This window comes from Vigna unguiculata, chromosome 4 (genome assembly GCF_037176805.1).
Source record: "Vigna unguiculata cultivar grain cowpea cultivar isolate G323 ecotype 2 chromosome 4, ASM3717680v1, whole genome shotgun sequence".
Lineage (NCBI taxonomy): Eukaryota > Viridiplantae > Streptophyta > Magnoliopsida > Fabales > Fabaceae > Vigna > Vigna unguiculata.
In genome coordinates, this window is record NC_140795.1 from 43592607 (window position 1) to 43615048 (window position 22442).

The 22442-nt window shown below is 25.3% G+C and overlaps 1 protein-coding gene across 2 annotated transcripts; it reads left to right on the forward strand.

Moving 5' to 3' along the window:
• Positions 1-10761: 10761 nt before the first annotated feature.
• On the forward strand, positions 10762-17748 carry LOC114182584 (silicon efflux transporter LSI2-like). 2 transcript variants are annotated; one of them, XM_028069480.2, is made up of 4 exons: positions 10762-10941; positions 15278-16496; positions 16702-16891; positions 17214-17748. In XM_028069480.2, the coding sequence occupies exons 2-4, from the start codon at positions 15375-15377 to the stop codon at positions 17474-17476; spliced, it is 1575 nt and encodes a 524-aa protein (XP_027925281.2). In that variant the 5' UTR covers positions 10762-10941; positions 15278-15374; the 3' UTR covers positions 17477-17748. The 2 variants fall into 2 exon arrangements, with proteins under 2 accessions (XP_027925281.2, XP_027925282.2); XM_028069481.2 differs by lacking the exon at positions 10762-10941 and adding an exon at positions 14001-14144.
• The last annotated feature ends 4694 nt before the right edge of the window (positions 17749-22442 follow it).

A 22442-nucleotide genomic window follows, 5' to 3' on the forward strand; every position in this document is an offset into this window, starting at 1 on the left:
ATAAATGATAAAACATAAAATTAAATATAATAAAAAATAAAAATATTTATTAAGATACATATTTTTTTATTGTCTTTTTGAGTTTTTTTTACATATTAGATTCATCTCTTATTTTTACCTGTTTTTTTTTTGTTTTTGAAAAAAAAAATTGGATACAAACTCATTTTTTTTTCTTTCATTTCATTTGTCCTGAAATATTTGTTTAATAGTTAACATTATCTCTTATCTCATGGGTCTTATGTTTATTTTTTATGAATATAGAAGTAAAAGTAATGTACGATGTGTTTTTTCATAACCGGTTTTTAATTATGACTTCATTATCATAAATTTTTTTTTGGGAACTCTCATTTTTTACTAGATTGTGATAACTTATTTTTTTATTTTAATCTTTTTTAGGAACTCTCAATTTTTACTAGATTTCTGATAAATATTGATGAAGAATAAGATAATAGATTCATTGTTTTAAAGTGATAAAAGGAAAGCTACATGTGAAGATGAAAACAAGACTAATTCAATTTTTTACATATTCTGAGGTATAATACTAATGATCATATTATTCAATTAGAGGATCATTTTCTTAAAGTTTAACAAATTACATGAGAAATTTCGTATTAATTCTTAAGAAAAGTTTTCATATTTATATTTAAAAAAATAGCTGAAAATTTTAGTTTTGATTTAATTATTAATGATTTCAAGAATTTGAAAAATTAATACTTTATATATGTGTGATTTGTTTTGTAGCTACGGTTATACTAAATTATATATTAATTTTTATTGTATTAGTTACAATAACTAAAAATATAAATTTTGAGTATATTTTTTGGCTTCCCCAATATTATTAGGCAAGATTCACAGAACGAAGTTTAAATATTCGCTCCCTCCAACCTTTGAGATGTCTTTTAAAAATAAATATTGACGGAACTTCATACTCTAAACCAGATAATACCTTAAAAATCGGTCTTTGATATAAGGATGTTATTGGACCAGCACTCAGAACTTAAACTATTTTGTTTTAATAAATGGTCTAATAATTAGTATTAATTATGCAATTTATAATTTTATTCATATATCTATCTATGTTTGGACAAAAATGGAAAAATTAATCAAAGTAGCTCATTTTTTTGGTCAGACGCCTTATAAAGAGAGGCAAAAACATTTGTAAAACATTAAATAAAGATTCACATCCATTGTCGTGATTTCCACCCAACTGATAATGTCATGAACCAGACAACATGAAATTAACCTAAATAGAAAAAAACCAAATGCATACAAAAAACTGGAAACAAGTGATAGGGTGAAAGTGAAGTAATGCAATACAAGTGTCAATGTTGGACACTCCCTTCTTTTCTTCTAATTATTTACAATTTCTTTTTTGTTTAGACAAAATTAAGTGCTCTTACACATGCCTCACTTAGCACTCGCATCCCACCCATATATTATTCACTTTATTATAATCACACAACTTCTTCTTCTTCTTCTAAGATATTTACTGGTTAATTATACATTATACGTCCTATCCCAAATTGAGAAAGATATTTCTTTTTTACAATTTTTTTAGACTCTTCATCTACTCACTCGCAGAGGGTCAATATATTAAGATTTTCAATGTTTTTTTTTATCAGAAAAATAAATGTTATTAAATGAGACAATTGAATTGTCCAACCCTAATACGAAAGTTATCAACAAAAAGAAAAAAACTCTATCAAACATAACCTCTAGAATAACAACAAAGGGACAAAGAATTGGGAACAAGCATTAAATGAGCAGAAAAACCTCATGTTGATTACTCTTAGAAAAAAATTCTTATATATGAAGTTCCAAAAGGTTAACTTTACTGTCAATACAATTTTTTTTGTTTTTATCTCTCCCACATTATGCTTTAGTTGCACCATAAACTACCTCACTTATTTGAGAGCATTATATTCTTTCAAAAGTATTCCGTACTACTATAGACTTGCAAAAGAATTATAGTTAAGAATTACACAACCATACAATATCCTCTTTTTTTCTAGAAAATTTGTTGTGTTTAAAAGTTTCACATTAAATATAATAAAAAAGTTGGATAATATATAAAGAAGAAGACTCGTAAATCTATTATTTTAAAATTTTAAATTAAAAGTATTGTCAATCATTTATGTTAGTTTGACTCAGGTTTTATTATTGTTAAATCTTTCAATTTCCTTAAAAAATTCATAAATGATATTAAACAAATAAACAAGTAATATCTTATAAAATGTTAGATGAAAAGTGATGTCAATCATTTAAGTGAATTTAACTTAAGTTTTATTGTTGTTGGATTTTCTTGTTCTTGTTCTTGACTAATGTTCTTAAAACACTTATCAGTAATATTCGATTTTGATGAACAAAATACAATATGATCTTTATATTGTATTTTATATTTAAGCGTAAGTTTTGAATTAAAGATAATACGAGTTTAAAACATTTATTATATATATATATATATATATATATATATATATATATATATATATATATATATATATATATATATATATTATCATGTTCATAATTTAGATACAACCTAACTAAACACCCCACAAAAAGATAAAGACCTACACAAAAACGCACACAGATAAAAACTCATCACAAGATAGTATAAAGATTGACAACCACCACATATATAAACAAATGATATTTACAATAGTCATATTTATTGTGTACTTCTTAATTAATAATATATTTTTTTTCTTTCCATGTTTAGATAAATTTAGTGCTAATATACAATGTTTCACATAGCAACCATGCATGTAAGAGCTTCACCATTTGTCAGATTTCAAGAATGAGCACTTGGTATGAATATACCTACCATATTTGCATTATTTACTGTTTTTCTCAAACCTACTTTACTTAATTAGATTGTCAAATCAATTACTGCATATATTTTACTCATGGGACGGTTTTGAGATAATGCACGTACTATCTTCCCACATTATTATATTTATATTTACTACCTAATTTTAACTATAATATATAAATTATCATGGTAGGATATAGTTAATTACACACAGTTTTATCTTTTCATTCTACTTGCATCTTAAAGTTGAGATTTATTTGTTAAAATAATCACGTGCCCTAATGTCTATACTTTCCAACCCACTAAGGAGAATTGAAGATATCAACCTTTCATTATATTATAATTTAATGTACCAATCTTTTATTCAAGCCACGATTCACGAAGACACACTTCCAGCTATATTCAATCACAATAAGGAAGTTAAAAGATAAAATACATTTGACTTATTCAAATGCTCAAAATTAAAAATTACTATATTTATTTATGTGTTTTTATTTCTTTTTTATCTAATACAAATGCATCGTATTTTGGAATTGTAAAATAGTCAAAATAAACACAAAAAACCACAAAATATAAAAAAGTAGAGAGTTTTGTTGAGGGTGTGTTATGCAATAAAAAGGTAATATGTAACTAATAATTGGGAGTTCTTTTATAATAATCATTTATCAATAATGGATTCTATTGTTTCTTCCTATTTCTCTTCCATTTCTCCACAAGTGTTGTAGGATGCATTTGACCCATTCAAATGCTCAAAATTAGGAATATTAGCTATATTTATTTATTTTGTAGTTTTAATTCTTTTTAATATAATATAAATTTGGAATTGTAAAATAAAAAATAGTCAGAAAAATACACACAAAAAATACTACAATTAAAGAAAAGTAGAAAGGGTTTTTGTTAGGTGTGTGTTATGCAATAAGGATAATGTGTAATTAATTAAGAGTTCTTTAACACTCATTTATCAATATTGATGGATTCAATTATTTCTACTGATTTCTCTCTTTTTTTTCTTTTATTTCTCCAACATAATGAATATATTTAATTTCTTTATATTATGTATATCATATTTATTCACTTTATCAGTAAGTTGTTTGTCCAAATAATATTAGTTTCAATTATCAAGAGTTTAAATTTTGTGATGAAAAAAGTATGATTTAGAAACAACAAGGTTTAAAGTTCTACTTATGTTATGTAGACAATAATTTATTTGCTGATAAAAAAATTGTAGACACTAATTTGATTTGTTATTAATAAATTTAAATATTATTTTTAATATTGATATTATGTTCATTTGATTGCGTTCATCAAAAACACTTATTTCTCTCTCATTTTACTAGTATAATCAATTACCTATTTGTCATGCTCAATTATATTATTTATTATGGATAAATATATTTGTATTTCTACTCATTTTATCTTTTTGAATTTAGATATTCTCTTCATTCTTTTGTTTTGTCTTTATTGTGCTTTTAAATACACTCATTTTAATACTTTAAATTATATTAAAGACTTTTTTCAATATATTTTAAAAATACAAAAAAAAATAACATAAAAAATTCAGCGGAGTCTTTAAGCTTTTCTTTTGTTTTCATGAACAATTACAATTTCCTTTCCTACATTGTTTCAAACCAAGTTTGCAAATGACTAGGTTAATAATTTAATAAAAGGTTAATCATGGATAATATATATATTGAATGATACTCTATATCAATAAAATATGACCACTCAAAGTAGTTGTTATGAACTTTGTTGATAAACAATTTCTGATGAATAATATCACTTTTATTCAAATTTTCAAGTTTTAATTTCCTTTTTTTTTGCATTATTCAAGCTTAAACCTTTCTTTAAGTATTAAAGTGAGTACAAGTTGTATGTAATGTTGGAGAATAATGTATATATAGTTCTTGCCATTAAAATGTGAAAATAGAATCATCGATGAGTCTCTATCATGGTATATAAGGTGATATGAAATAAAAGGATTCTCGTGGTTCAGAAGTTCAGAAATAAAGTACATTTCAAATTTGTTTTGGTTTTTCTTTGTTCGTTGGTTTGTCTATGAAGCTGACATTTTACGTCTTTAATCCGAGGAAGAAAGCTCAACATTAAAAGCATGAAATTCATATTTTGTTCCTAGTAGCATTAACTTTACCAAAATGCTAATACAAGTTAAATTGTTTTAATATATTTTGATGATATGAGTTTTTATATTAATTTTTTCTAATATCTTTTAGTTTTTACCAACAATTTCTACTTACTATGCTGGATAAGTTTAAGTCTCAACATAAAAATGAAAAAGTTAAATGTACACTATTAAAAAAATTTATATTTTTTGTCAATTTTGTTTTGAATTTTTTCTTTTTAGGAAGTACTTATAAATTTTGTTATAAAAAAAATATTGCAGAAAATTGCTGTCAATTTTTTGCAAAATATTTTTTATAAAACACTTTTCACAACAAATTTTGAATGAAATACTTACAAATTTTATAATTTTGAAAGAAATAATTATCCACGAAAGAATTACCTGTCAATTAAGATTCTTAGAAAAATAGTAGAAAAGTCTTTTCTTGCAAATTTTTTAACAAATTTATAAGAAAAATTTCATGTAATATAAGAATTTTTAGTAGTGATATTATAAAATAAAAAATTTATAAATTTATTGTTTTAAAATTTTAAATTAAAAATAGTGTCAAGTTAAATCCATATCTCACTATTATTTTTAGTAAAAAAAAATTCCAAACTATATATCGTTTTATAATATTATTAAAAATTTCATTGTTAAAAAGGTTAAGTTAAGGCATGAGAGCAAAGTTGACAACTAATAGTTCACATGGAATTTTCTTTTTGGTACAATTGATGTAACTTTAATATTATTTTTCATGATTATTGTACTCTTGGTGGATGTTTCTTCATGGGGAATCTTCAATAAAGAAAGTGAAGAGGAAGTGTCAAATTAGAGGTTAAAGCAAAAAAATTCATGGAATTTAGCTAAAAGTAATTCAGAAAATACATAGAAGAGTTTTTGAAGCCACAAGTAGCTATTTTGAGCTCAAATTATGTGTACTCACAAGTGTGGTCTTGTCATTGCTTTAACAATTTTCAATCTTTTCGGGATACAAACTAGATAAAAAAATTATTTTTATACATATATTATTTTCATATTTATTGATGTTATAATAAGTTAATGTACACTCTTTTTAAATCATGTTAAAAAGGGTAATATAAAATTATTTTACATAATGTTGTTCTTATACTAGTATTAAAGAGTCTCACTTTTATATATATATATATATATATATATATATATATATATATATATATATATATATGTTTGGTTGTTTTTTTTAGTCAACACATAGATAATTTTTATTTTTGTGATTTTGGTTTCTATTTGTATTGTATTAAAATTTATTTAGATTTTAGTTAGAATTATAATCTAGTTTTGACTCAAAAATAAAAATAAAAAATTTTGTTTTTTTTTTAATTAAGTGAGCCCGTGAACCAATCCGTTTAACTCACCAACCCGCGATGAACCGTGTTGGGTTGGATCACTAAGTGATCAATCCTTGATGAGTTGAGTCGGGTCAGACCGGATTATCGTTTTGACAGCTCTGCTCACTCACTTCTATATATAACTGTCAATAGTATATTTAACTCTTAATTAACTCTAAGGGAGTATTGAGTAAAATATGGTAAAATTTTAATAATAAAAAAACAAGAAATAAAAACATGAATGGTGAAAATATAAAATAGTCATAATTTAATGTAAAATTGTAAAAATTAAGTCAAGTGAGATGTATATCAATTTAACGTGAAAAATCATCAACACATATCCTAATAAAATATCTATCAAAACTTATCTTAATCTCGTTTATTGCGACTTATTTTTCATTAACAATGAAGAATTAATAAAATGTAATATGTATTTGAGATATTTCAATCTTTTTACACATATGCAAATATACATCTTATATTTCAATCCTCCTATTATGTTTTCAGATGCATCATCATATGGAAAGCCTATTTAATGAACCTTTATACTTATTCTGAAAGTTTTTATATATATATATATATATATATATATATATAATCCTGAATTTGTAAGAACTTTAACCACAAAAAAAATGAAAATTCATTATTTTAAAAAATGTAAAATCCTATATAATCAATTTAAAAAATGTATGATTGAAGATTAAAGCAAAAGAATTTTTAGTTGACGAACTTATTTGATGAATTCCAAATAGATGAATGACCAATTGAATAATTTAAGCTACCTAACAATATTTGGAATATAAATAACTTAATATGACCATCATTTAAAAGTTAGTAATTTAAATGATAAAGTGGTGTTACGTGCGGAAATGCAAGTACGTGTGAGCTAGTACCACATTTAATTATAAGTTATGGATCTAAGATTTAATTAAAAGAATTTGATTGGCTCCAAAAAATTATCATGTGCCTCAAATTCAATTACTTTTTGAAAATGACGCACTTTTATTTATTTTATAAGACTTTTGTTTAATTGGTTAGAAATTTGGACCCATTATTAAGTTTAGGTTAAAAGTTCAGTTTGACATTGGATAAACTATAATGAGAGAAATAATTACATTATTTATACTCAAGACTTTCCATAATGTTAGTTTTTTCTTCCAGCAATAAATAATGTATAGAAATATACACGAGTTGTATTGAATCATGTTTGTAAACTCATAACTCAACTCCATTTAAAAAAAGAAGAAGTTAGTTTTCTGCATTTTTTTAATACTTAATCCAATTCAATCCATTTGATCATTATAGAATTGGGTTATTTTTTGACAAATATTATCTTTTAATTTGAATTTTTCAATTTTTTTTGTTAATTTTTTTAAAATAATGTTTTTAAAAATAGACTAATATAATTTTTTTAAGTACAAATAAAAAAATTATTGCTAAAACTTATTTATTAAAATAAAATAAATTGAAATTAACACATAACTAAATTATTATAAAATAACTATTTTCTTTTAATAAATTTGGTTGAGTAGGGTTGAATTCTCATATTAAACATACATAATCTCTGATTCAATATATACAAACATATTTGTATTAGTGTTAGGTGTTTGGGTCAAAAGTAGATGAGTAATAATTATTGCGTTTTAAGTCAAAAAGGTTATATCTAAATCTAAATATATAACTAAAATAATGTTATTCATTATTTGTTTAAATCATTATCTTTTTAAAATATAAATTTCAACTTTTTCAACTTTCTTTTTATATTTTTTCTGTTTTGAAGTCCTAAAAAAGTAATATATATAATTAAGACAGGTCTTATTTATCTGAATAAAATTTTGACTAAAGTTAATTTTTTATTTTCTTTGGCTTCTTAGAAGTTGTCAATATGTATAATCAGTTAGGAAAAAATTGAATTTTTGTTAGTTTAAATTTATGATTGTATGTTTATTTGTTATGTTTGACTTTTTAAAAATAATCTACGCAATTGAGTATCTTCATCTTGTTTTCTTACTGAAGAGTAGACTTTTTAAATAATCAATTTATTGTTGACTTAAGTAAAAGTAACATTTATTTAAATTAGGCAATCAGAGTAGAAAAAGAAATAGGAAAGTTAAATTGTAATAATAATCAATTATATGCATTTTCCGAACAAAATATAAACATTATAAAATGATTTAAATTTCTCTCAACAAAATTACTTTTTGTTTAAAATTTGAAGCATCCAAAAGTTTATGACAATATTTTTTAAATAGAATATATTACATTATATTATTTCTTGATAAATTTTTTTTTGTTAAGATATTATATCATCAACTATTTAAAATAATAAAAAATTAACTATAAATAAAAATTATTTTTTAAAAAAATTAGATAGTCTATCGTGAGAGGAGTTGCATCGCGTGCTTATCTCAAACACCATATATTTCAAGTTCCCTGTAAATACTGGCATTGACGAATCAAAATTCAAGAAAATGAAAACTTAAAGTAAAAAGAAAGAGAGGTAATGTAGGAGAATGAAAAAGTAAAGAAATTGTACGGAAATGAAAAAGAAAACTATTACTAAAATTTCAGCACATGATTGCAATAACTAAAGTAAAGTGAGGAAGTAAAATATATATTATTATATGTATTTATTTGTTATCTTCTTTTGTAAATAACTATTTGTATTTTTAGCTTTTCTTAGTTTTATGCAAATAAAGATTTCATTTTGAGGATTTATATAAGTGGATATTATTGAGGACAAAATAATCTTGTGTTATTTAGTAAATATGATGAAATTCATTTATCATAACTAGTTATTACAAATATAATTTAAATTTTATACATGAATATAAAATTAAAATAAATTGAAATATATTAATAAACATTGTAAAGGTTATGTATAAATGTATTATTTTACTACTATTATCTGATTATTTTATGATATTTTAACATTTTTAAGAATATACGTTTATAAATGTTATGTGAGAAGCTAATAGTTATTAGGGATGTATTAATGTATTGATGATATAAAGTATGAGTATTAAATTGGGGGATTCCATTATCTAACACTAAAAAAAAAATATTATTGGACAAAATTTGTCAACAATACCAAAATTTCATTAGTAAACAGAATTCTTTTTACAAAAAAGTGATAACTAAAGATCTATTGGTAAAATATTGGTAAATTTTATCATAGAAGAAGTCTATCGATAATTACTAATGAACATATATTCATTAGTAATTATTTGTGGTAATTATCCACAATCATATATTCGTTTGGTAATTATTGAGATTTGATCTTTTTCCTCCTCATCTTTTTCTTTTTCTTCTCCTTCTCTTCATCTCCCTCCTATTCTTCTTCTTATAATCTATCCCTAGATCGTCCATTAAATGGTCAAAGCCGGAAACAATTAGTGATAAATTTGACATCCATTTTATTTGGTAGATTGCTTCAAAAATTAAATTATCATGAATTTTACCTCAAAATGGTAAAATTTCAAAACAAAAAGTGAGAAATTTGATGTCCATATTACGAATAGAAGTTACCGACGAATTACTACAAAAATTCAACTACCAATAGATTTTACTATTTAATTTCATCGACAAATTTTTGTGACAAATTTCATCGATAGCTTTTGTTCATGAATGTTACCGATAGTTTTTCACTAACGAATTTTACCAACATTTTTTACCAATGGATCTTACCAATATAATTCTACAAAAATTCAATCACCAGCAAATTTTACCATTGATTTTTACCATAAAATAGTTAAAGTAAAAAAAAAGTCGAAAAAAATGGTGTTCATTTTATCGACGAAAGTTACTAACTATAACGATTTAATTTCTAACAATTTTTATCGACAGATCTTACCAACAATTAGTATAAAAATTCAATAACCAGAAAAATTTATTGACTAATTTTATCGCAAAATTGTTAAAACCCAAAATAGAAGATGAGAAATATATGAATCTCTAACTCCAAATTTAATGCAAGTCATTGAATCTTATATTTATTTATTTTATAATTTTTTTACGTATTTGATTGACAATTAATATATTTTTTCTTTTAAAGCAATAAATTTGAAATATTTAAATCCTGAGAAGAAAATTGTAAATATGTTTACATTTAGTACCCTGAATATGTAATGGAAAATAAAAATTTTATACTTATATAGGATATGCTTATTTATTATTGGAATCATATATAATGAGGTTGCAACACAACTAGTAAGAGATTAAGTCAATTTAATTTAAGTTAAGTTGAATAGTCCAAATAAAAAAAAATTAAACTCAATATGTTTAGATTAAATTAGGTTAGCTTGTATTACCAGATCATCTAACCCATTAACAACTCTAATAATCTATATCTAGTATGGTTCCACTAAAGTTATTGCACTTTTATAACTTTTATCATAGCTTCTCTTATATAATAGAAGACAACCTTTCAATATGTAGTATGAATTTTTAGTGTTAAGTTTTTAGCTCTTGAGTTTGCTTTCATTTCTCTTCCTTTATTTCTTTCCACAAGACTAAAATTATTTCTATATCTCAAACCCTAAAAGAACTTTCAGAGAAAGTTAACAGCTTTTCATGACAAATCGAAGCTAACAACAACCTCTGAGCTTCGAAGCTATACAAGGAATTCTCTTTAGCAGGTAAAAATATATGTTGTTCTTATTTTCCATATTTATTGAATTAAAAGTTTATTGTCATTATTTGATAGTTTGCACTATATATGTTTACCATGCAAAAATCATATGAATGAAAGCATGGGATTTCACGTGTTTGGAAACTTTCTGTTTTCAATATTACTGTTGATTTTATTGAAAATTTGTTGTTATGCTTCTAGATATTTTAAAATTGCAGCGAAAGAACTCATGAACTGGTCTGTGTTCAATCCATTTATGACCTTAAAATAAATCGGTCTAAAATCTGATAAACTCATCAAAATTGAAAAAGAGAAATCAATAAAAATTCGTCTAAAACAAAAAAAGCTGGTTCACAACGAGTCAACGAAATTTTTATAGCAAAAAAACATTATTTTGACTTTTTTCTCTCAAACATCGAAAGTATTTGTACTTCTTTTCAATTATAAATTAAATTTGTTGTTAAGAAATATTATTTTGTATTTTTAAATCATACCTCAATACGATAGTATATTCTATTTTTGGCTTGATCCGGTTTTAAATCATACTAAATTTGAAAACTTTCAATTGAGTCCTCAAGATATATAACTTTAAAATTGAACTCTACTATTAGATTTGTTTGTTAGTTATATGACATGACAAATAATATACTTTATTTTTGGTTTGATCATGTTTACGATCATAATAAATTTGAGAACTTTCAATTGAGTCCATATAAATTTTTGTGATCTATTAAGTCCTCGAGATGTTAAAACTTTACAATTGAGTTCTACCGTTAGATCTTTAAGTTAGTTATATGACGTGATAGTTATCTTTCTTCGTCACTGTCACCCATTTAAGTATTGTCATATAATACTTCGTTGCAAAAGATTATAATGACGAGATCTTTCTTAAGGATTTGTTGTATTATTTACATAGAATTTTTATAATTTTGTATATTTATAAATTTTTATAAATTTATAATTTAATGATTTTCTAATTTATAAATTTTTTTAATTTTAATTTTATAAATTTATAATTTTTATTAGCTTTAAGAATAATTCTAAAATTCTAAAATTATAAAACGATAAAATGTTATAAATTTAGAAAATTATAAGATTATAAATTTTTTAAATTATAAAATCACAAAATTATAAATTTATTAAATTCTAAAATAATAAAATAATAAAATTATAAATTTTTATTTTATATTTCATAATTTTATAATTTATATTTTTTTATTTTATAATATTGTATATTTTTTTTTTTAAATTTAAAATTTTACAAATTTATAATTTTCATTAACTGTAAGAATAGTTTTGGGTATATACAACAACAAACCCTTGAGAAATCCTCGTCATTATGATTTTTTGGAAAGAAGTATAATGTGATGATATTGAAGTATGGTGACAATGCAAGATAACTCTCACGTCATATAGACAACAGGTAACAGAACAATTTAACTGATCTAAGTGCATCCACATAGAATTTTGAGAACTTAATAGACCACAAAACTTTCTTAAAAAATCAAACTGAAATTTTTCAAATTTATCATAAATCTAAAATATAGTTAAGCTCTTTTTTATGTACTCTAAACGCTAAATATATTATCGTTAAGGTTTATAATACTGATAAATTATGATGTTATACTTGGGTTATTTTGCTAATACTTGTTCAATAACTTATTCAAATGTTTTCACACATCATAATATGTATTAGCTCTCATTTTAGATTTATGGGTTGTTTTTATATTTACTTAGACTCATGAATGAATAAGTGTCTTCTCGTGCATGTTGAGATTTTAATAATTTATTATTAAATAGTGCCATGTTGTTCTAGACCAAAAGAACCTACCCTAGTTTCTTCAATTTTAATTAACCCTATCTCTACTCTATTTTGTGAGTGTTATAAACCAACCAATTATGGATACGAAGCAATTTAAAAAAAATTAAATTAGTGGTCCGAATGCACTATTTTGCTTTTTTGAAAAGAGAAAAAGAGAAAGAAAACTAATGCATGCCTCGAACACTTCTTTGATATGCTTAAATAACAAGAGTTTTGGATCTAGTAATTATGGAGGATGCACTTGAATCGAAGTTCCAAAAATATTTGTAATCTATTTATAAACATAGTCTAATGATTGATATCACATCAATTAAATAATATTCTTCACGTACACATTCACAATTTTTTATTTCACAAATCATCATTTCCGTACAACATCAAAGCTATTCACAATTTTTTATTTCACAAATTACATCATTTCCGTACAACATCAAAGCTATCGTTATAAGGTTTCAGTTTTAAGATGAAATAAATTTATTAAGTGGAAAATATTTACTATATATGTATATATTAATCATTATTTTCAAGCACGAATAATTTATAAATACTATAATTATATACACAAACATTGATTATCAACTTAGAGAACAAAATAACTATTGTATATATGTAGTAACAATTTATCATTAAGATATACAAATTATTACTATTTTTTTTTCTTTAATATCTTAAACTTGATTATATTAAGGCAATTCAAATATCACTTTTATACTATGTATGCTTGAAATTTATGTATTGTTAGCTTTATACAATTTTCATACTTTATATCATGTCAAATATTCATTTATATATCGTCATGGTGACCTAAAACAATACTCATCCATGAATTATCCTTACATGAAAGGTTGAAAAATATCTGAACCAAGTGGAAGCAAATGGAGGTATAAGATTATGTAAATATAGAAAGTATCATTAGATATTAATTTATGCATCACAATCCCAATTATCATTTCGTTAAGGTGCTGTGGAAAGTATCAATTGGTATCACATGCTAGTTATTTCAAAATTAGTTGCTATTATTAAACAATAAAGTGGTGTGAAGTGACGCAAGTGCAAGTATATGTGAGAAGCATGTTTTTTCAATTAAAAGGCAATGCTACTGGTACATCCTAGATTAAATTTAAACAAAAATATTTGTCAGTATTCAAAATATCTTTTGCCTTTAATCGAAGGAAGAAAATAAAGGGTAAATTGTTAATTAACTGTGTGCCATTATTCTGATTGGAAGCCATTAAAGTTGATGTTCATAGCTTTTTCACTCGTGTGTGCATATTTATAAAAGGAGGCTCACATTTCACTAATTGGTGTGAAGTGTCTTGAATAGTTTTCAACTCTGTGGTTGCTGCAATTCCACCTCTTCCCCCATTTTTTTTTTCTTTCTTTTTGAGGTAAGAACAGGTTGTGTAATGTGTAATAGTAATAGATTCTTGTGTTGTTTTTCTTTTCAAGTTTTCTTGAATTGAATGGTTTATTATATGTTGATGATGATGATGATGGTGTTGCTAACATGCTAAATTAATACACGTTTAGTTACTTATGGTGTTTTCCAATTCTGGCTTTCATTTCAATTAACCAAAAACAGAATAGAAACTTTGCTTCTTTTTTTATTTCTGAAAGAAGTTGCTGAACTTACCAGGTTTCATGCATTTCGAGAATCTAAAAAAGAAAAAGAAAAAAACTTGTTATTGTTACCTCATTAAGTAGCAGTTACAAAAGAAGGGAAAAGAAAACTAGCATGTTGTACATTTGTATGGTTTATAAGTACTGGTTTTTCTTTAAACCAAAAAGCTGATATGCAACTCTGCTATATATAGATATCTCAGATATATTTCTATCGTTTTCTATATCAGAGAGTTTAGTTGCATCTTGTAAGTAATTTTTTTCAAAAGTATACTGTTTTGATCATTTTAAAATACAAAACAAAATATTTTGGTAAAATGAGATTATTGGTATTGTTGTGTTGTGTTCCTTGGTTATTGCTATTGCTTGGTTTGTTGGTGTTCTACCCTTCTTTTTTTCTTTCAGTTTATTTTTGAGCTTGTTAAGTTCTTATCCTCCAGATGTTTTTCTCCCTCTTTTAATGTTTTATGCTATGCTTTGAAACTCAGTTAACTTGATTTTGTTCAAAGTTATTATGCTTTATATTTTAAGTTCAAGTGTTTGATCCATGATGCAACATAGTTTAACTGCATATATCATGAAAATATCTATACCTAATCTGTTTGATCATTATTAATCTTCACTGATAATGATGATTCACTTAACTCATGTCTAAAAGTAGTAGATCAATAAGAAATGGTGTCTTAGGATGGATTTTCATGAAATTTTACGAATTTAGATTTTCTGTTGAATTTTTGTGTGTTGTTTCTCTGTTGTGTTTTCAAAATATACCGATAAATGTTGATTTCTAAAGTATTAATGTATTTTGAAACCACAGCTGACGACACCTAAAAGAATATTAAAAAAATATGATAGAGAACTTGGACTCATAAGTTAATGACAAACTATTTTTCCATGACAGGAAATTCAACCAAACAAAATTCTATTGTGTTGGCCTAAGGTGAAGTTCTTGAGAAATCTTTGAAATTTTGGGAACTGTTGCTTGTTCAATCACAACAATGGCACTAGCTCCTACTTCAAAAGTTGTTCTTGGTTCAGTGGCCTTTTTGATCTTCTGGGTGCTAGCAGTTTTCCCAGCTGTGCCTTTCTTACCCATTGGGAGAACTGCAGGGTCTTTGCTGGGTGCAATGCTTATGGTGATATTCAAAGTTCTTGGTCCAGATGAAGCTTATGGTGCAATTGATCTTCCAATTCTTGGTCTTCTTTTTGGGACAATGCTTGTTACTATTTTTCTTGAAAGAGCAAACATGTTCAAGTACTTGGGGAAATTGCTCTCTTGGAAAAGTAGAGGACCAAAGGACTTACTCTGCAGAATCTGTTTGATTTCTGCTATATCAAGTGCTTTCTTCACCAATGACACTTCTTGCATTGTGTTAACTGAATTTGTGTTGAAAATTGCAAGGCAGCATGATCTTCCACCCTACCCTTTTCTTCTTGCACTTGCTTCAAGTGCTAACATTGGATCCTCAGCAACCCCTATAGGGAACCCTCAAAATCTGGTTATAGCAATTCAGGGTAAGATATCATTTGGGAGGTTTCTGATGGGTATTCTTCCAGCTATGGTTGTAGGAGTTGTAGTGAATATTGTTTTTATCATAGTCATGTATTGGAAGGTACTTTCTAGTCCTAAGGATGAAGAGAATCAAATTTCAGAAGTTGTAGTAGAAGAGGAAGCTGTTTCTCATCAGTTTTCTCCAGCCAGAATGTCTCATTTGAATCCTCAAGAATGCAATGGAAGTCTAGAACTTGGTAATGCTGTTCCAAACTCTTCTCTTGCATTGGTTTCTTCTCAAGTTCATGTTATTAAAGACCAATCAGCAACAGGTGTGAGTGAAGTTCAGATGGTTCATAGTGGCACAAAGGAGGAAACTAATCCTTCAAAAAGTGTTGCAGCAGTAGTAGATAAACCTGTTGTGGGACTTGTTGTGCCATCTTCAGAAGGAAAGGACTATATGAGTGTAAAATGGAAAAGGGTACTGTGGAAATCTTGTGTTTATGCAATCACATTGGTGATGTTGATTGCCATGCTTATTGGTTTGAATATGGCATGGACTGCAATTGCAGCAGCAATAACTTTGGTGGTTCTTGATTTCAAAGATGCAGGGCCAAGCTTGGACAAGGTAAAAAACCTTGAATTAGACGGTATTAAGAAGTAGATTTTAAATCTAAAACTCAGTCGTACAAAACCGGTTTTAATTAAGTTTAAAATGTTCCCTTCTTAACGCATTCAAAATCTCTTTCTATATTTAACATGCTAGCTATTGTTTTTCTTGTGTCAATTGAACTTCAAACAGATTCTTAGTGTGATTTTATTTCTTGGAACAGGTATCATATTCACTTTTGATATTCTTCTGTGGAATGTTCATCACAATAGAAGGGTTTAAGAAAACTGAAATTCCAAGTGCTATGTGGGATGTAATGGAGCCCTATTCTCGCATAGATCATGCTACTGGAACAGCTATTCTTGCTGTAGTTATACTTGTCCTATCAAATTTGGCTTCCAATGTTCCAACGGGTAAGCAAGCACATGATCATCATATAAATTTTTTTGACATGTCAAATACGTTTGAGACCGATGTTTGAGTTGTTTACACTGTTTGACATATTTTAACTCAAATGTCAATTCAGAACACCGTTTAACAAGCCGAAAATAATTAAAAAGACTATATTCATTTATTCTTAAAGTTTAGAGACCAAAATGTATCAAAGTTTGGGACATAAACGAATTCTAATTTCATGTTCAAATTTAGAGACTAAAAACATATTTAACCTGGTTAAAATCTACCCAGATCCATTTTCATTTGATGTATCACAATGTTGTGTTCATACTTTTGTAGTTCTGTTGCTTGGAGCAAGAGTTGCAGCCTCAGCTGCTGCAATTTCGAAAGCAGATGAAGAGAAGGCATGGCTAATCTTAGCTTGGGTTAGCACCATAGCAGGGAACTTTTCATTGTTAGGATCAGCTGCTAACTTGATAGTGTGTGAGCAAGCTCGTCGTGCTCCAAACCTTGGATACAATCTAACCTTTTGGACTCATCTAAAATTTGGACTTCCTTCTACTCTTATAGTCACTGCAATAGGGTTGACACTCATAAGATGAAAACAATTTACTAAACTTCAAAGAACATTGTTGTACAACAAGTTTACACTAGTAAAGTCAGTTCATTGTAGTATATTTTAAGGTTGTTAGAAAATATATAGATAGATGAACAAGGAATTAATTTTCTCTGTTTTCTGTTGTTAATGTCATCAAAACAACTGTGATGTCTTTGCTCAAAGTTTGTTAGGAATGCTTTCAATTTCAAGTTGTAATAAATGTTAGCTTGGGAGATATGTAAAATCTTTGCTACAACAATTTCCTTTCCTTCTGTATATTAAGATAAAAAATAATTTAAATATTGTTGGAAGTTCCACATTGACTAAAGATAAAGATAAGATCAATTCACAATATATAAGTGAGGTGCAAACCTCATCTTACAAGTCAGTTTTGTGAATTTGAGTTAAACTTTAAAGTTTACTTCTAACATGATATCAAAGTTTATTTCTAACATGGTATCTGAACCAAATTAAAATCTATCCTACGAACTTGTAGGTTTAAATTAAGCTTTAAAGTCCACTTCTAACAAATATATTATTTTCTCTTCAACCATGTATTAAAACATGATCTTTTACTTCTTACACATGAAATTAATTAAAAAATTATAAGTAATGCATCAAACCTTTTACTTTGTTACAATGCCATTGAATCTGAAAACATAATACCTACCTTTTTAAGGATAGAATATGATACAAAGATTGAAAAAGACTCAATTCATAAAATATTAGACAAAAATATGATAGGGATTTTCAACTATTCTTGTGTATCTTTTCAATGCAATTAACTTTATACTAATGTATCTTTACTTATATCTAGAGATATGGTGGAAGAATAAATTAAAGAAATATTATTATTTAAGGGCAACATGTACTTTAAAAACTAATACTTTAACATGAATAATAGAATAAGCAAAACTAGTATAAGTGGGAGTGGAGCCCAAAAGAGCATCAAGTAGTTAGTCCGTACAATTGAAGAGTGAGTTGTTGTGGAAAATCTAAGTGTGAGCACAATCAAACATGCCATCACTATCATCTTCACAGTGTGACAGCACATAAAGGAACTTGCTTCCTCTATGGCACATCTATTAAAAAATATATATATTTAAGATTTTACAAAAGTTATTATATAATATTTTAATATATTTTATCACCATCTATATTAATGTCTTTTTTTCTCTTTTCTTTTATAATTGTTTTATTCCACTGTAACAGAGAAAAAAGTTTTTTCACGTTTTATTGATATGTAAACAGTAAAGAGTAAAAAAGAGTGATTCTATTGGAATATTTTAATATAATTATATTTTTGGCCAATCAGATTGAGTTTTATTTGTCACACTCAAAATTGGTCGACACAACTCAATTCAACTATATAATAATTTTATCATCGCAGATAATTTTATATTTTATCGTTTAATAGTATTTTATATGTATAATAACTAAAATATATTAAAAATGTATTATGAGTCATTTTCTGTAATAAAAAATTATTTTTAAATTACTGAATTTGATAGTATATTCCAACGCAATTTAGTTATATTTAGATTACTTTAAATTTCTGAGAAAAAAATAAATAATAAAACCAATTTAACTCAATTTAATTAAATTGAAAATTAAACTAAATTCAACTAGTAGACCCTAACAGATCATTTATGTGAGACCTTATGGGTGATGTCAAAATGGATTTTAACTCCCAACCCTGGGTTCATCACAGGTTTGAATCAGGTTGAGTTGAGAAAAAATATTTTTTTTTAAAAGTGGGTTGAACTCAACCCAACTCACTTAACACACGGATTAAACAGGTTCAAGCCAGATTGAAGGTGGGTTGACCCACTTAACCCACCAACATTTTTTTAAATTTTTTTTATAACTATTTACTACTCCTAATTATATAGGTTCACAATTTCATGTTTTTAAATGCTAGAATATTGTTTAATAATATTTGAATAGTTTGATTGTTTAATTATTTGATTATCAAGTTAGATATGTTGATACTTTAATATTTAATTATTATCTTTATAATAAATTACTCAGACAACTATCTTATAAACAATTTTTTCTAAATTAGCATGACAAAAATGTATAGTTTTTTCATTTATATTTTGTTGAATAACATGACAAAAACTTTGTAATATTAGTCCTTTTTTCTTGGACTATATGAACACTTTTTTGGAAACTATTCATCATATATTGGTGTTGAGTATGATGAAGACATTGGTTCTTGATTTTACTGTGATTGTCATCTCATGGGTTGCTTAAAAAATCATTCAAATATTTGAATACTTAAAAATAAATTTTTTTTTCTTTTTTTTATGTGGGTTGGTGAGTCAACCCACTTAACCCACCAATGTGGTGGGTTGAGCCGGATTACAAAATTTCTAGCTCACCTAAAGTGAGTCGGGTCGGGTTCATTCATTTTTAACCCGGCTCGTGGTGAGTCAACCCGTGTGAGCCAGTCCACCCTTCATCACATTTTACAAAATGGTCAATCGATAAGCACACATGAATAAATAAAAAATAGTCGTCAAATGACTTTAGGTGATTTTTTTTTAAAAAAAGTCAAAAAATTATTGATTTGAGAATTATTCCTTTTCAAATACGGGTTTAGACGGGATACTAACTTAAATGAGTACGGACTTAAATGAATATCTAGCGGACTTAAATGAATGTCTAGCAAACTTAAATGAATGTCTAGATAAATTTTAATAATTTAATTTCTTTATATATTTTATTTATTGAATTCAAATGATTTTGTGATTTTTTTATTTTTCATTTTTTTAATATATAAAAAGTTAAGTATGAGGTACACTTCATATTTTAAGAAAATAAGGTGATACTATGCTTACATAAATTTTTAAAATATCAATAATTTATATTTAACATGTTTTCATCAATATGATTATTTATAGTTACATATTATTGATATATGAAATATTAAAATTAAGTTTGAATATTATTTGGTTCGGATTAGATTCACATCAAGATAGTTAATTGGTTAATTTAGTATAAAAATTTAATATTCTAAAATTTATATCCAATAAATTAGTTGGATATAAATTATTTGAGTTGTGGATTAATTTGAAGTTATTATAGTATAATTTTAGTTTATACCGAGTCAACCTTTTTTAAGAAAATAAATACTTTTATTTTAGTTTTGAATAAATGATACAAATATTTCAAATCTTTAGTTAAACAAAAATAACATATGTGACTGTAATAATTATTTTTATAATAGACTATAACTTTATATGATTTATTACTAAATTTTAACAAAAAATATTACACAAAAAAAGTAAAATTTAAAATACATTTACAAATTCATAGATATTAGAACATTATTTTCGAGCAAATTAAACCATTAAGCTGTAATTCTCCTTTTGAACTTAATCACTTCTATCTATTTTATTCAACTTTATGTATGGAATATTATTCATTTACTCAATTCTAACCGATAATACTCCCAACATTCTTTAAAATCTCTTTGAATAGGTTCGATGATTTTTATTTGCATAAGAGTACTTAAAAAAGGTTTAGAGTTATTGCAGATTTGATGCAATCGATGATAACTTTTGATATTTTATTTGTATAAATAGGTTATACTTTATATATTAAAAATGTTGTAGGTAGTTTCTTTATGGTTATCTAACATGGCTAAAGAAAACAATTTATTTGAAATTTTTTTAACTTTGTTTGAAATCTTTACTTCTATTTTAATAGATTAAAATATATTCAATTTATTAAAATATTCTTTTATGTTTTTTTGGATTTGAAATAAAAAATATTTTAATAATTTGAATTTATTATTTTACATGAACCTTTGAGTATTTGAATTTCATATTGTTTTAATGGATTAAAAATATATTTGAATGGATTAAAATATTTAAACAAGTAATTTCATTAAACTCGCATCTATATGCACAAGTTATTTCAAGCAATCCATATATTATAAATTCTAAAAAGTTTTACATTTTTTCCAAAACTTTGAGATAAATTTTGTATCTAAAGAAAAAATTGATGAAGTTGTTATATTGATTTAATGACATCGATATATTGAGCAAATTGAGATTACAATTTGTTTTCTTTCTTACACAAGTTTAAACTAAAATAACATATAGGTTTCAAAAGGAGATTAATAGAGCACGAGACATTTGGCCAAAGTAGTATAATGTTTAATAATAAATAATCTAAAGAGCAAGAATAACATAATATTTTTATATTCATTTATTCGAACATTTTGGACTATACACAATTTATCTTTAAAGAACTCTTAAAGGGTTTCACAATCAACCATCGAACAAAATGCATATACTCTTGACAACACGAGTACATAGATCATTATTATATTCGTTTTCGATATTCTATTAAGAATAAGAACTTCAAATATTTTTTCATCACTTCTTACTACATCCAAAACAAAAGTTGAATACAAATGAATAATTTTTTGTAGAGAAAACTTACAACACGACCTTCTTACAAGGGTGTTACTTCACAAGAACAAAGATACTATAAGTTACACTTACTTTCGATGTTTCTTCTACCATGGTGATTTAAACCTTTATTTCTATTTTCTTTTACTCATAGAACCTAAGGTTAAAACACATTATTGTTATGTACAACACAGTATACCATCGACAATATAAATTGCAGCTATACATATCTATTTATGGTGTTATTATATGGTTAGTTGAGCAAATGTGGCCATCGACAATAGAAGAAAATAAAAAGGATATTATCTCGTTAGTTTATCATTATTATTTTTCTTTGTATGTTAGTTCAAGCATGCAAACCTTTGATTCATGTGATTAAGCAATAGCAATATACACAAATATAAGAGAGAACAAGAAAATGATAAAACCAAAGCTAAATTAAGTTACAAACTAATTTGAAAAAGATTCATAAATACATGTGTTTACAGAATAAAAAGAAAATAATTTTGCAAAATATTACAAATAAATACCAATGTATAATGAGAA